This window comes from Camelus dromedarius, chromosome 21 (assembly GCF_036321535.1).
Source record: "Camelus dromedarius isolate mCamDro1 chromosome 21, mCamDro1.pat, whole genome shotgun sequence".
Taxonomy (NCBI): Eukaryota; Metazoa; Chordata; class Mammalia; order Artiodactyla; family Camelidae; genus Camelus; species Camelus dromedarius.
In genome coordinates, this window is record NC_087456.1 from 23,476,813 (window position 1) to 23,489,621 (window position 12,809).

Sequence of the window (12,809 nt, forward strand, 5' to 3'; positions counted from 1 at the left end):
GTTCATTTTTTTCCCATGTGATTATTCCAACATCATTTACTGAAAAGATTATCCTTTCCTTGTTGAATTACATTGGTAACTTCATTGAAAGTCATCTGACCATAGGTATGGACTCTTTTATGCTCTAGTGATGTCTGTTTTCATCCGTATTAAATACCGCGTATCATGACTACTATAGCTTTATAGCAAGTCTTGGAATCATGTCATGAGAGTCATACAAATTTGTCCTTTTTCAAAATTGTTTTTAGCTTCCCTAGGTCCTTTGGCTTTTCATTTATTTGAAAATCAGCTTATGTAATGCTATAAATATATATATATATATATATAGAATGTATAGATCAATTTTGAAAGAATAGGCATCTAAACAGTGTTGAGGTTTCCAAACTGTGTACTTGGTATGCCTCTCCATTCATTTAGGTATTTTATTTCTCTCTGAAATGTTTTGTAGCTTTTAATATATATATTTCGTTGAATTTACCCCTAAGTGTTTCATATTTGGGATTATTATTGCATATGGTATTGCTTTAAAATTTTTTCTTACTGTGCTAAAATGTATGTAACATGAAATTTACCATTTTAACCATTTTTAAGTGCACACTTTATTGGCGTTAAGTACATTCATAATTTTGTGCAACCATCACCACTACCCATTTCCTGAAGTTTTTCATCATCCCAAGCATCAATTCTGTATCCATTAAACAGTAACTCCCCATTCCCTCAACTCTAGGTGACCTCTGTTTTACTTTCTGTCTCTGTAAATTTGCCTATTCGAGGAACCTCATCTAAGTAGATTCATACAATATTTGTCTTTTTATGTCTTATTTTGTAATGTTTTCAAGATTCATCCACATTATAGCATGTATCAGAGTTTCCTTCCTTTTTAAGCCTGAGTAACATTCCATTGTATATATACACATTCCACATTTTGGGCATTCATCTGTTGATAGACATTTGGATTGTTGCCAGTTTTTGGCTATTGTGAAGAGTACTTTGGTGAGCATTGGTGTCGAGTTTGTGTCTGAGCCCCTGCTTTCAGTTGTTTTGAGTGTATACCTAGGAGTGGAATTGCTGATCTTACGGTAATTCTTTGTTTAACCTTCTGAAGAGCCATCAGGTTGTTTCCACAGCAGCTGTACTATTTCACATTCCTACCAGCAGTGCATGAGGGTTTAAATTTCTCCACATCTTCCTCACCACCATTTCGTTACTTTCCTCTTTTTTTTTCTTTTAAAGAAATTGATAACAGCTATCCTGTTGTATGTGTGAAGTGGTATCTCATTTTTATTTTGATTTGCATTTTCCTAACAGCTGGTGATGTTGAGCATCTTTTCATGTGCTTATTGGTTATTTGTGCATCTTCTTTGGAGAAATGTCTGTATCATTTGCCCTTTTTGAACTGAGTGTTTTAATTTTGTGTTGTTGAATTTAGGAGTTCCTTATATATTTCATGGTTGGTTTCTAGTCATATTTTAGAGGAATAAGAAAAAGAAAGGTCCTTTTCGGTCTAAACAAATGACTGAGAAAAATCCTTTTCTATCAGTCTTCTTTTAAAAGGTCAGTTAGGTCTACTCTGTACTTGTCATCAAAATTGACATTATCGAACCTTCAGATATAGAAATTTTATGAAGTTTTCCACGGGCTTTGTTTTACTGCATAATACTTTTGAAGTTGCTATTTTAATTTTATTCCCCAAGATTTCTTTTTACCCACTTGTGCAAGAGGATACTAAGGCTAGTTACAACAAAAGCAAGATGGTGAACTTCATGCAGGTTGTCAATCATTACTGGTGCTTTTGAAAAGACTTTTAAGAATGTAGCAAAAGTACTGTGTTGAATACTTATGTATTTTCAAGACAGTAGATTTAGAGAAATTCTAAAAATGAAAATGAAAAATGCAGTATTTGAAATTAAGAACTCAATAAATGGGTTTAAGTAGCAGATTGACCACAGCAGAAGAGAGAATTAAGGAATTACATAGACCATCAGGCTAAAGAAGGAAGAGCAAAAAAGGATAAAAAGTGTGGAAAAGAGTGCACAGAGGACTTGTTGAAAGGTCTGACCTACTTGTAATTGGAGCCCAGGGAGAGGAGATAGAGAACAGGGCGAAAGCAAACAGACAAAGCCAATATTTGATGAGCTAATGGCTAAAAATTTTACAGAAGGGATGAAAGACTTCTAGAGTTCTGATAATACTCTGCTTTTTAATCTGGGTGCTGATTATGTGTATGTGTATGACTTGTGAAATTTATTGAATGGCAACTCATGATTCATATTCATTTCTAGTACATACGTTCTGTTTTGATAAAATATTTTTTAAAAAGTGAATTGAGCCATATACAGAATTTCATAAGTAATAAAACAAATGTGACTTCATAGGACTGAGTCTTAATAATACTCTGATATTGGTATATTGATCATGATTGATAGATCGCTAATTAAAAAAAATTAGAGAAATTAACAAAATTTACTTTTCGTTTGGTCAGAAATTATTTCAGTAGAAGATCAAAGTACTTCAGCAAGCAGATGAATAAATTTATTTCTAATATTAAATGTGTTTAGATGACAGATATAGTTTAAATCCTATTTTTGGCATATCCATAAAAATAGTCCCTCCTATTTTTGAAAAGAAAAATCTTTAACTTCTCCCTATTGTGTAAAAAGATTGTGAAAATATTGACTTGAATACTTCTTCGTGTACTGTGTTCCTGAACACAATCTTCCAAAATAACCACCCTTGCCCTTTTTTTGGTTTTTGTTTTATATATTCTGTGACCTTTTATGATCAATAAATATTAAATATCTTTTCTGCATAATATTGATTCTTTTGTCTTCTTTTTTTTCAAGTCCTGGCTACTGAAAAGAAATTAAATTTTTAAGTGTGGTAAACAGCATAAATATATACATGGAGAAAACAAGAAGTGTCTGTCTATCCTCCTCTCCCCTGGCCGCCCCAGCTATCTTGTTATTAGCAGGGATTTTTTTTTTTTAATAGCTTTACATAGAACACCTTTCTTTACCCAAATTGAAACTGGATAAAAGCAAAGTATCTTTTAAATCCTTAAATTTAATGAGGGCATATTGGACAGTAAGAGCTTTATTTGAAAGGAAGCTGAATGTATAAAAATCACAAGATTATTCTCTCTTCCAGATTTTGTATCAGATTGTACCATCTCATAAACTGATGTTAGAATTCCATAGATTACTGAGAAAATCAGGTAAGTCATTTTTGTTTTATCTCTCTCTGTGCAGATGAACCGTAGACCAGGGGTCAGCAGACTATGACCGTGGGCCAGAACCACCTCTCCCCTGTTTTTATAAATCAAGTTCTATTGGAGCACAGCCATGTCTGCTTATTTCCGTATTGTCTGTGGCCCTAACAGCGGAATTGTGCAGTTGTGATGGACTGTAAGGCTTGCAGAACTTAAACATTTAGCGTCTGGCTCTTAACAGGAAGAGTTTGCTATCCCTGCTTTAGAATGTTAGGCAAGAGTTGGCAAAAGAGAAATGGCTTCAGTTTATATAATTCACCTCATTTTAATGTTTCCTGGGTTTCAGCTTAGTATAGAAAAGAACATGATTCTTCATAGGAGTAGAGCTGCGTATTAAGGCCAGTGGGTGCTGGGACTACCTCAGTTCCTCTCCTAATCGAGAAGGTGTATAAAATGCCCAAAGAGGGCAGGCATCTTAAATAATGATCTCAATAGTGCAAACCCACATAGAGATCAGACTCAGCACCCTGCCTTCGTTAGCATAGATTAGATTAAATTATTGAATTTTTCAGATCCATCACAGGAGAGTATGATCGTAATGAATTGTTTTCAACTGTTAATCAACATAGAAGGCTTATGCTTCAGTGATACTTAATCAGTGGAATGTAATCTTTTAGCTTTGTGCTCTCCAGTGCTTTATGTAAACTCTACTTGTTATGACCGTTGCAGAGAAGGAAGAACACCATAAACTGGGGTTGGAGGTGTTATTTGGAGTCTTGGATTTTGCTGGATGCACTAAAAACATAACTGCTTGGAAGTATTTGGCAAAATATCTCAGACAGACTTTAATGGGGTAAGATGCACACAGCATTTATTACTGGATCAGCATGAATAATACTTTCCAGTATTTTAGCTAATATTTTAAAACAAAGTTCTTTATGTTTTTGGATTTCTTGAACTGTCTTCAGCTGTTTTCTTCTGAATACATCAGGAAATAGAAAGTCACAAGTAAAACGTACAAAAATTTTATCAAGCGTTTTTGTGCTTTCACAGTAAGTACCTTCCCTGACCACTGACTACACCGTGGAGGGGTAAGCATGTGCCTTCTAATCGGACTTGAGGATTGGAAGGGGTTGCCTGCACCCTTCACTAAACTCTTTGTCAAACTCTTTGTGATCTATGTCGTCAGCTTGTAAGGTCACACGAGAAGCAGCTTTTCTCCCAGCTGTTTTCCATCATTTTCAGTGGGGCTTTTAGGGCCTCATAAAATCATCATGGGTTATTCATTCAACAAATGCTTACTAAGTCCCTTGTGAGATGGAGATCTAAAACTATACATCTGATCGTAGACATCTGGGTACAAGAAAAGGAGTGGCCTCGTCATTTTTACTTTGTGTGTGAGAATAAAGAATATCACCAAGTTAAGTTTAATTGATTTATTATATCCATGTTAGTTGGTTAGGAAATTCATTATCAGCGGGAACTTGCTTCGGGCTTCAGACCTGACTTGACCTTAAAGGTTGAACAGTCTTGATTATAAAATGTTCTCAGGGTGCTAGGTTGATGTACTTATTGTAAACCGCTTTCTAAATCTAAAGCGCCATGCAAACCCTGACTAACCACAAAGTTCTTGAAGGCAGAAAAATGTGCTGTTCACTTTTTAAACCTCTAGAAGTTCTGCCACAGGGGGAAAATAGGTGCTAAATAAGCCTTTGCTCTATTAAATTATTGATGAACACTTAGCACTGCCTACGTTCAGCTGCCAAACCTATGTGTTCATGTCTTCGTGTAATAATGGCATCTTAATTTGGATAGTAATTTGTAGCATTTAATTTAAAGTAAGGTTTTAAAGTAACTTTTAAGTAATAAATTAATAATTTTGGGTAATATTTATTGAACATTTTCTTGGTACTAGACAGCATGCAGAGAGCTTTAAATGACACCTGCTGTACTGTGGACCAGTGAATCCTAGTAACAGTGCTATGAGATGGGCACCATTAGTCTCCTTAAGGAAGTTGAGGCTCAGAGAGATTTAAGCAGCTTCCCAGGAACACATAGATAGTAAATGGAAGAACTGAGATTTGAACCTGAGATTTTGACCTCAGAGTCTGCTGTTAACCACTGTCTGGTACGGAACTATTTCATTAAATGGAAAATGAGTCATGGAGATCGAAGAGGACTAGAAAGGATTTGCGTGTGCTATGCCATGGCCATCTTTGGAAGCTAGTTTGAGAACATCTTCCTTGTCATCTGTCCACAGACCCTACTTAAGTTCAGATTCTGATGATCTAGGTCTGTCTCCATCATTGACCTTCCCTTTTGACGTTTTTCTTTTCCAGGAGTCATCTTGCCTGGGTTCAAGAAGAGTGGAACTCCAGGAAAAACTGGTGGCCAAGGTTTCACTTCAGTTACTTTTGGGCAAAAAGTGATTGGAAGGATGATAAAACTTTGGCTTGTGAGAAAGCTTTGGTAGCTGGGATATTGTTAGGAAAAGGTATATGTTTTATTTTCTTTTTCTCTGGACATGGCTTTTAGGTGATTTTTGAAATGACAAATTATGACCATTCATTCATATTAGAGTTTACCTGGAATAGTGTCTAAGGATATTAGATGCTGGCAGAATGATTGAGTAAAAAAATGAGCACTGAGCTGGGCCAGGTGTTCTGCTTGTAAGGAATCTCCATGGATTAGAAACAGTGATTTCACACTGTTGATTGTCTTTGGTTTTTATGCTCTAATTTGAGTATCTTTAGGCGCTATTAAAATACAAGATGCAGACTGTTTTCACAACACATGACCATTTGGTTGTGCTGTGGAGAAAGTTTACTGAAATTGTCTACTGTAGTAGAAATAGAAAAATATTCTTTATTGACCTCATTTTTTATGATAGCTTTATATTATATTTACTTACCCCTTCCTGTAAGGGTGAAACATTTTCTCTTGCTAAGAAAAGAAAAAAAAATACCTCCTATTAACTTATTTAAAAATCCCTCTTAAGGGGAAATCGAGCTTTTCTTTGGGTAATATCTTGGCTGTTAAAACTCTTACCTGCTTTGTACCACTGAAATATGAAAAGGTAGCCGGTACCGAAATGAGACAGCCACAGAACGTGTCCAGAGGTGAAGAGAGTGACCCTCACAGTGGCCACAACTACGCGGTGTGTGGCTGGGGAGTTTAAAGTCTCCTAAAGAGATTCTTCAGGTCAGGTTTAAATATGTTTGTATTAATCTGGAGTTAGTGTTCTCCGTGAGTATTCCAGATGGTTACTGAGATTAATAAAATGCTGATTTTGTGGGGGGAAAGGGATTGATAGATGTGTAAGTCATTTTAAAATTTCTCTACTGTACTGATGACAAGAAACAGATCTGTGATTTGGACTGTGGCTCTACTTTGTGAGTAGAGAGGTTTCTAGCACAGATACCAAAAGGCACCCGTCTGATCAGAGGCTGAAGCCCTGGGTGAATTTTCCCATCCTGTCCGTTACTTGCATGTCAAGGTCAAGCAGTGAACCTTCGGGAGCCCTCTGTGAGAGATGAGCATTGTAACATCTGTTCTCATTTGCTTATGGGATTGCTGTAAGCATCACGCGGACATCACATCAGCGTGCTTTATAAATTCTAAAGGATTCTGTGAACATCAGGCACAAAAGGCCTGGAAATGGTCTCACTTCTTCTGACTTCAGCTCTGGTGGGCTTGAAGCTAGGCGTTTGCAGTTTATGTGGCTTTTCCTCTGTGTTAGGGTGGGAGCAAAGTTCTTTCCAGCTTTCTCTTTTCTAGGTAGAAGCAGAAATCTCTGCATGAAGTGTTTTGATTTTGCTAAAGTGGTAGATGTGTTTAGAAACACACATTATTATATTTAATACCACACATACCACTGCCTCCCAGCTAATAAAATATTAGCAATTCTGGCATACTGTTTTCAGGGATAATGAAATTGTTACTGGAGGTACGGTATATGTCCTAGCCATTTCCCAGGGAAGGTGGACATATGCACACTGAGACTGGAGTAAAATTAATTTTTCATATGTGATTTATGGTCTCACTTATCAAATATAAAAAGTTTCATAATATCCAGTATGATATTTTTCTTACAGGAATTTGGTTCATGTCTCTGAAATGTTTATCTCGTGATCCCCTTAGCATCATAAAACTCTGGAAAGCAGGTAGAACCTCTAATGAGCACCTTTGGCAGAGCTGCAGGCTCCCCGGCCAGATGCCGGCCAGATGGCAGGAGGGACTCGATAGCTCTTATCTCTTCTAACCTATGATTTGTTTATTCTAATTCTTCACATCAGGGTTTTCTACGGAGAACCTCCTTGTTGTTACAGATGTCTCTTTGGCTGTTGTACAAGTTACCGTTGAGAAGGAAGCGATAGCAATTTGCTTCTGGAGAAAACTCCTTTAACGTTTGGATGTACATAACAGGCACAGCACCTTAACTAAGGTTTGGGAGGGAAGGTGGAGAACCAGCCAAAGTACATGCCTTCATTATGATGGACTGGAAATATTTTCGTATGTAAGAAGCAGTACATTTCCTTGGTGACAGCTCTGCAAACGTGCTTAGACACATTGGTGTAGATGATACAGATCAGTCTATTTTCCCCATCATCAGTGTGCTGGACTTGAAGCAAAACTTTAAAAATGTAGAAATGTACTTGCAGAATTTGACAACAGGTATTAAAACTTTCTGTTTTTCTTGCTTTGTTTTGTTTTTTAGGTTGTAGATATTTTCGGTATGTTAAAAAACAAGATCACCAAGTCTTACAGAAGAAAATTAAGCAGATGAAGAAATCAGTGAAAAAGTACAGCATTGTCAATCCAGGCCTCTGATACTGAATTCTAGTTATTTCAGATTAGTAGCTACGGAGTACTACCTCAGTTGATAATTTTAAATATATTTATTTATTTGGTTTTTAGACAAGATCGGGCGGGTTCAGGGTGGTATGGCTGTAGACTATTTGGTGTTTTAGGAAGGGAGTTGATTTGGCTACAAAAAAGTTATTTTTACAATTTTTAATATATTTTTTTTTACTATCAGCTGTAACTAGAGAAACAACCTCACTGCCTTTGCTCTTTGTAAATATATATTTTTCCTTTTTTGTACTGTTAAATGTAATATTTATTAAAGAGGCGATAATCTTCCAATAGAAGTATATTTGTTCAATGAGAGAATACAGCTCTACAGCAGTTATTGTTGAGTGCAGGTAATTTGCCTCTGATAATTATATAATAAAATATAACTCATGGTACTCATATTTGAAGTTATATTCTTATAAAGTTTTTTGGTTTGTTTTTTTTTTTAATGGAGGTACTGGAGATTGAACCCAGGACCTCGCACATACTCATAAGCACACGCTCTACCACTGAGCTGTACCCCTAGCCCGCTTTTAGATTCTCAGTGGTCCATGTCAGGTGTACCACCGTGAAGAATATATTGGTGATGAGTTCTGGTGAGGAATTTTGGACAGAGAGAAGGATTTAGAAAAGGACTCCTCCGCTTTCTGTTTTGGTAGTAAGACATGGCAGTTTGGAGTTAAGTGACCTCTGAGGGAGGTACCTTTGACTCTAGAGGGCTAATTTGGGTCTCAGAGAGGTTAGAGGGTTCTGGTTGCTTTCAGCTGGCACTGGCCTAAGTTTAAAGGGCTCTAGGTTTGTGTGTGTGTGTGTGTGTGTGTGTGTGTGTGTGTGTGTGTTTGCCTGGCACAGCGATCGAAGACATGCTCTAGAGCCCCCGTGTCCCTCTCCTTTCTCTTGGAAACCAGGATGCAGCCGTAGGCAGCCGGACAGCGGAGAGGACTCTGCTGGTGCAACAGTGTCCGGGTCAGACAGGAAGCCCAGTGTGGAAACCTTCGCTCAGAGGCCGAGCGCAGCTTTCCTGGAATATGAGCTGAGCTTTCTGACATGTTGTGGTAACTGGTAGAGGAAGTGCTTCTTCAGAACTGTCTTGGCCCATATACTTTTACTGTTCAGATAATTAGTACTTGTGTTCCATGAAAGCTCACTCACTTCAGAGCAAGTCCAATATTAAGGTGGCAAACCACACATTTTCCCCATTGGCATATATTCCTACTAATTTCAAACCGTCTGTGAGAAAATTGGGGGACAAATTATGCTTTGTTAATGATTTCATTTGATATTTTATACTTAGTAACAAAGACTATCAATAGATAATTGCCCAACCTTACGATCTATGCATGAAACAAGTAGGTGCCCCACAGAACCAAAGTAAAGCAAGTGAAAGCCACCAGTGAACAAGGCCGACCCTACACTGGGAGGCAGTGGTTGGGCAGTACAGGAGTTCCGTGTAAGAGCAACACCACGGGGATGAAATTCCCAGAGGATGTGGACAGGGTCTCAACGCCAAGATCGTCAGGGCATCTACTCCCTGGAACCTTTAGTCAAAAGCTGTAAAACTGGATTTAGGAATTCTCGTTATCCCTCGTAGAATGGAGGCGAGGATGAAAGAGAAATGAGTAGATACGGTTCTTGGTTTCCACCCAAAGCTTAGTTTCCTAGAGGTTTTCTATCAAATGTTCATACCTAATTATGCAATAAGAGCAGCGTGCATCGACCGAAATCCTTTTAAGCCACTGAAGTTAAAGCCAGCTTCGTGAATAATGGCTAAAGTTTATCAAGCGTCTGGGCGTTACATTTCATCCTGTCATCGCCGCAGTCCTATGTACCCGTCTTACCAAGAAAGAAAGCGGGGTCCTCAGTAACTTGCCCAAGGTCACAGCTGGTGGGCGCTGGCACCAGGACTAACCCAGTCAGTGTGGTTCCAAAGGTCGCACCCTGTCTGTGCTGTCTGTACTGCCTCCCAGTTTAGTCAGTGTTTATAGCCTGCAGAGCCCTGAGCTGGTAGCAGGGAAAAGAATGGAGGGGGTTCGTAGCCTGTCCCCTCTCCCAGGCGTGGAAGGTTCCCTCTCTGTGTCCTCGCTGATCTCTCCCCCTACAGCCTCTTGTTAGATCACTGCATTGCTTAATTAGATAATTAACCTTTGTACATGTCCTTCTCAGTAGTGTATTATCTAGGCTTAATAATCTCCATATCACCAACACCTAACAGAGTTTCTGGCTTATTAAATATCAACTAGAACTGAATGCAAATTTATAAATGTTACTGACTTGAGTATACTTGTCCCATAGGCAGTAATGCTTGGTGAATTTATGCCAAGCATAGGCCTCGGGAGACTTAGGTTTGAATCCTAGGTTTATCAGAAGCTCGTAATTTTTTTACTTGAATTTTATTGCCATCTTTTCCGTTCACCTAAAGCATGACCCTAAGTATTTCATGGAACCATTCTGAAACTTAAGTCACTTGTCTATATATTAGTAGTTAATAGCTGCCCTGCTTAGCTAATAGAATTATTGTGAAGGTCACGTGAGATGAAGTATGAGAAATACTTTGTAAACTATAGTGTGTAACACAAATGAACAACATTATTAATACCTTCCCTAAGCTCACACACGCCTGCTCATTTTCAGACTGAGAGGAGGCAGATAGACTGCCAGAGAAATCAGTAAACTATGTGATAGGCAACGTGTGTGTGTGTTTGTGTGTGTGTGTGTGTGTGTGTGTCTCTTCCAAAGATACATATATTCCTAACCCTCAGTACCTCAGAATATGACTGTTTGGAGATCGGGTCTTTACAGAGGTCATCAAGGTAAAATGAGATCATTAAGGTGAGCCCGAATCTGACTGAGGTCTTTATGAGAGGGAAGTTTGGACACAGACATGCACACAGGAAGAATGTCACGTGAACACGAAGACAGAAATTGGGGTGATGCATCTACAAGCTGAGTTATGCAAAACATTGCCAGAAAACCCTGAAAAACCTAGAGGGGTGGCGTGGACCAGAGTCTCCCTCCTGGTCCTCAGAAGGAACCCCCGCTGTCCACACCTGGATCTCAAGAGTTCCAACCTCCAGGACTGGGAGATAATAAATGTTTAAACCACCCAGTTTGTGATACTTTGTTATGGCAGCCCATGGAAACTAACAAAATGTTTTTAAAAATATACATATCATGTCTGCTTCAAAATTGGGAGCTAAAGTGATTTCAGGTACTCAGCCTGGTCCCACCTTGTGGTTCCAGATTCATCTCCTAAGCTCACCTAACAGTCAACTTGTCTTGCGCCTTATCTGCGTACCCTGCTCAATCTTCCCTGAGATTTTCTTTGTCCCCTCCAGCTTGATGTCATCTCTCCCTCCTTGGAATCCAATAGCAGTTTGTTCCTTCCTTATTATCTTAATACAATCTGCCTTGTATTATTTGGAAAGTTTTTTTTTGCATTTTTTATTGAAGTATAGTCAGTTTACAGTGTGTCAATTTCTGGTGTACAGCATAATATTTCAGTCATACATGTTGGACATTTATTTTAACCTTTCTTAGAGCATAAACTTCTTGAAAAAATTTGTGTATCAATTTTCTATTACACATTCCTCTGCCAGCATAATGCATTACATATGACAATACATACCTACTAAATTGACACAGAGACATCCATTATAAAACTGCGTCATTATTACACAATCACATGTATCATGTAATTATATCTAAAATAATATGCAGTCCTGTCTGAAATATTACTCATTTTAATCAGAAGTTCATGCTGTCATTACGTCTGAAGGGAACTGCTTGCTGATTTCTCCCTGCTAATTTTGTAATCAGTCTGTTGAAAACAGTAAGATCTGATGTCCTGGGTAGGTACTGGAAGATTTATGTTTTACTAAGGTCAAGTTTTGTTTGTTTGTTTGATTTTTTTTCAATGCTGTGCTACAATTCTGTAAACAGAATCATTTAGAATTATTTTCCAAAAAGGAGACATTCCTTTGGACTCAATTTTTTTCCATGGCAAAAGGGAAACAGACACAAATGTCAATTAAAAAAAATCAAAAAGTTGTCTCAGGTCCTGCATGGATGAGAGAATGCTCTCATTTTTACAAATCACATCACAGGGTGGACGGTGACCTCTCAATTATGAGGCCTTGGTGCTGTGAATTCACTGGCTGAAGTTAGTCCAAGTGTGGCTCCTCCCGCCCAAGGCTTCCAGAGCAATGACATCATCTGACCTTTGCACAAACAACCCCGTGGAATCAGCATAGCCACGCGTGAATTACAGGTGTTGTACTGTATTTTAAAAAGTGACATTCACAAGGGTTTACCATATAGCTCAGTGAACTATATATATGTGTGTGTGTGTGTGTGTGTGTATATATATATACTGAATCACTTTGCTGTACACCTGAAACTAACACAACATTGTAAATCAACTATACTTCAATTTTAAAAAAAAAGCAACGTTCAACAAGGTGTGATGTTGAACAGTGCCAACAGGAGAGCAGGCTGTGTTGGCAATCATTCTGGTTTCTCCTCTCGACTTCCCTCTCAGTTATAAAAATGTCTGTATTTTAGTGCTACTTTGGGCTTCCATAATCTAGAGCATGGTGAGCACAGACTTGGCTAGACTGAGGCTCAGTGTTGCTTCCTGGTGACAGTCTGGTAAAGGCTGTTGGTGGTGAGGGGAGAGCTGGGTGGGGAGCCCTCCTGGGAAGCCATCAGGACTGAGAAGAATCTCTGGCTTCAGCTGCATTTCAAAGGG

At 38.3% G+C, this 12,809-nt stretch overlaps 1 protein-coding gene across 3 annotated transcripts in view; it reads left to right on the plus strand.

Annotated features, from left to right (window-relative positions):
* The window catches only part of TAF1A (TATA-box binding protein associated factor, RNA polymerase I subunit A), a 29,082-nt gene extending 20,619 nt beyond the window's left edge, over positions 1 to 8,463 (plus strand). For all 3 annotated transcript variants that reach the window (XM_010992886.3, XM_010992893.3, XM_010992903.3), the window contains exons 8-11: positions 3,148 to 3,214; positions 3,938 to 4,061; positions 5,548 to 5,702; positions 7,926 to 8,463. In XM_010992886.3, the coding sequence (XP_010991188.1) occupies positions 3,148 to 3,214; positions 3,938 to 4,061; positions 5,548 to 5,702; positions 7,926 to 8,038 (459 nt within the window). In that variant the 3' untranslated portion in view covers positions 8,039 to 8,463. The remainder of the gene's footprint in view (positions 1 to 3,147; positions 3,215 to 3,937; positions 4,062 to 5,547; positions 5,703 to 7,925) is intronic.
* Positions 8,464 to 12,809: the final 4,346 nt, after the last annotated feature.